Genomic DNA, 2,521 nt, shown 5'->3' on the forward strand with positions numbered 1-2,521 from the left:
TTATGTTTGCGATAAGTAAGGCATCTATCATATTTGTGGCTAGGATAAAACGCTTATGTTTTTATTTGAGAAGTTATATATTCATCTAAAAAAATCAACATAGTAATATAGTACTCATGTAATTCATGGATATAAAAAATCTATATTTTGTAAATTAATTTTATTTGTTATTATTTATTTATTTGTTTATTTATTACAGTTTAAACGTTATTCTTGAGCATTCACATTCTCGTATGCATGAAGTTCAGCTGTTTACCTTCGGTTTCAGGTGATCCTCGTCTGCATGGCCGCCGTGGCCGTCGCCGCCCCCCAGTACGCCTACGAGACGCCCGCCCCGACCTACCTCGCCCCCGCCGCCTCCAGCCGCGATGAGTCCGCTGAGGTGATCAAATTCGTTCCTATCCTGAGGGACGATCGCGTCCACGAGGACGACGGAAGGTACAACCTCGACGTGGAGACTGCCAACGGAATCTCCATGTCCCAGTCCGGCTCTCCTGACGGTCCCGACGGCGCCATCGTCAAGGCAGGCCAATACTCGTAAGTAAATCTTTTATATCTAAAATAAACCACCGTAAATCGTAGATGGTTCTACAGTCCATATCAATGAAAGTATTACAGGAATTACAGTATGATTCAGTGAAATCCATGTGAAGATAGCTATATCAAAGCATCTATAAAATTTCAGTTACACCGCACCTGACGGTTCTCTGATCGAGATCAAGTTCGTGGCCAACGAGAACGGCTTCCAGCCCCAGGGTGACCACCTGCCCGTGGCTCCCGAGTTCCCCCACCCTATCCCTCAGTTCGTCCTCGACCAGATCGCCTTCGCCGCTAAGGAAGACGCCGCCCGTGAACGTGCTGAGGCTCAGGCTTCAGCCCCCGCACCCACCAGGCTGTACGGCCAGCCTCAGTAGACCAGATGGCGTGTGATATTTATTATATTTATGATGCTGGGTAAGCGATATTAGGCTGAAAACGAATAAAAGTATTTCGTAAAAAAATCCCGACATTTCATTGCCGAGGACTTCACTACATTAGACAATATATGTATACCATATATCATAAACTCAGCCACGCAATAAATAATTCTGCAATATATATACACATTATATATGAACACATACATATATGTTCATATGTATGTATACACATACATATGCAGACACACACACATATGATCACACACACACTCACATATGTGTGTGTGTGTGATCATATGTGTATAATGGTATATATGTATCGTACAGTGCATACACATATGTCATGTGCATGCATATAAATATACACCATAAACACATACACGCGCACTATATATACGTACAAACACACACACACACACACACACACACACACACACACACACACACACACACACACACACACACACACACACATATATATTTGTCTCCCTTTCTCTCTTTATGTATGTATATATATATATATATATATATATATATATATATATATATATATATATGTATATATAATTAAGTATCATGCTGTGACCGCGGCGGCTCAGACATGAATCTACCGTTAAAAGATGAAGATGTATATATATATATATATATATATATATATATATATATATATATATATATATATATATATATATATGCACACAGACACACACACACACACACACACATACACACACACACACTCATACACACACACACACACACACACACACACACACACACACACACACACACACATATATATATATATATATATATATATATATATATATATATATATATGCATTTACGATACTCTATTCATAAGTATTTGTTTGAATGTCTGATCTCTTTGATCATTGTTACTAGGACCATTTAAGCTTATAACTAAATGACAATGTATAACATCACATTCATTTTTGAAAATCATTTTAACTACCAGTGAGGTGTGTGTGTATCCGCGTGTATTGTCATTGTCTTAGTATTTAAAAATAAATAATTCATGGAGATAAATTCCATTCGTGCTCAAAAAAGATATGCGGTAGAATACTAATTTATTTTTCTCCGATTCTAAGAGTCATCATTCATATTGCAAATATAGACAATTCGGTGTGAATATATGCAATCTATACAGTATCCGGCTGTTGGACATCTTGAACAGGAGGAAATTAATGTTTATTGGTCATGTAATGAGAAGTAAAAGTATTGAGAAAAACTTGCTGACAGGGATGGTGCTAGGAAACAGAGGAAGAGGCAAACCGAAGACAAGACTGAGCGACAATATCAAAGATATTTGCGGGCTGTCGATGGTACAAGTGGAAAGAAAAGCGTAAGATCGAGTTTAGTGGCGAAGGATGGTGGAGAGGTCCACGGCTGCTCAAACATGAGCATACCGTTATTGATGATGATACAGTATCCAGTACGCCTACAAGATTCGCGCCCCGACCTACCTCGCCCCCGCCGCCTCCAGCCGCAATGAGTTCGTTCTTATCCTGAGGGACGATCGTGCCCACGAGGACGACCTTGGTGTGGAGACTGCCAACGGCATCTCCATGTCCCAGTCC

The 2,521-nt window shown here is 39.8% G+C and overlaps 1 protein-coding gene across 1 annotated transcript in view; it reads left to right on the forward strand.

Moving 5' to 3' along the window:
• LOC119576509 (cuticle protein CP14.6-like) overlaps positions 1-990 on the forward strand; it is a 1,087-nt gene extending 97 nt beyond the window's left edge. Inside the window, exons 2-3 of the mRNA XM_037924194.1 lie at positions 269-537; positions 686-990. Of these exons, the coding sequence (XP_037780122.1) occupies positions 269-537; positions 686-914 (498 nt within the window). The 3' untranslated portion in view covers positions 915-990. The remainder of the gene's footprint in view (positions 1-268; positions 538-685) is intronic.
• Positions 991-2,521: the final 1,531 nt, after the last annotated feature.

This window comes from Penaeus monodon, chromosome 9 (genome assembly GCF_015228065.2).
Source record: "Penaeus monodon isolate SGIC_2016 chromosome 9, NSTDA_Pmon_1, whole genome shotgun sequence".
Lineage (NCBI taxonomy): Eukaryota > Metazoa > Arthropoda > Malacostraca > Decapoda > Penaeidae > Penaeus > Penaeus monodon.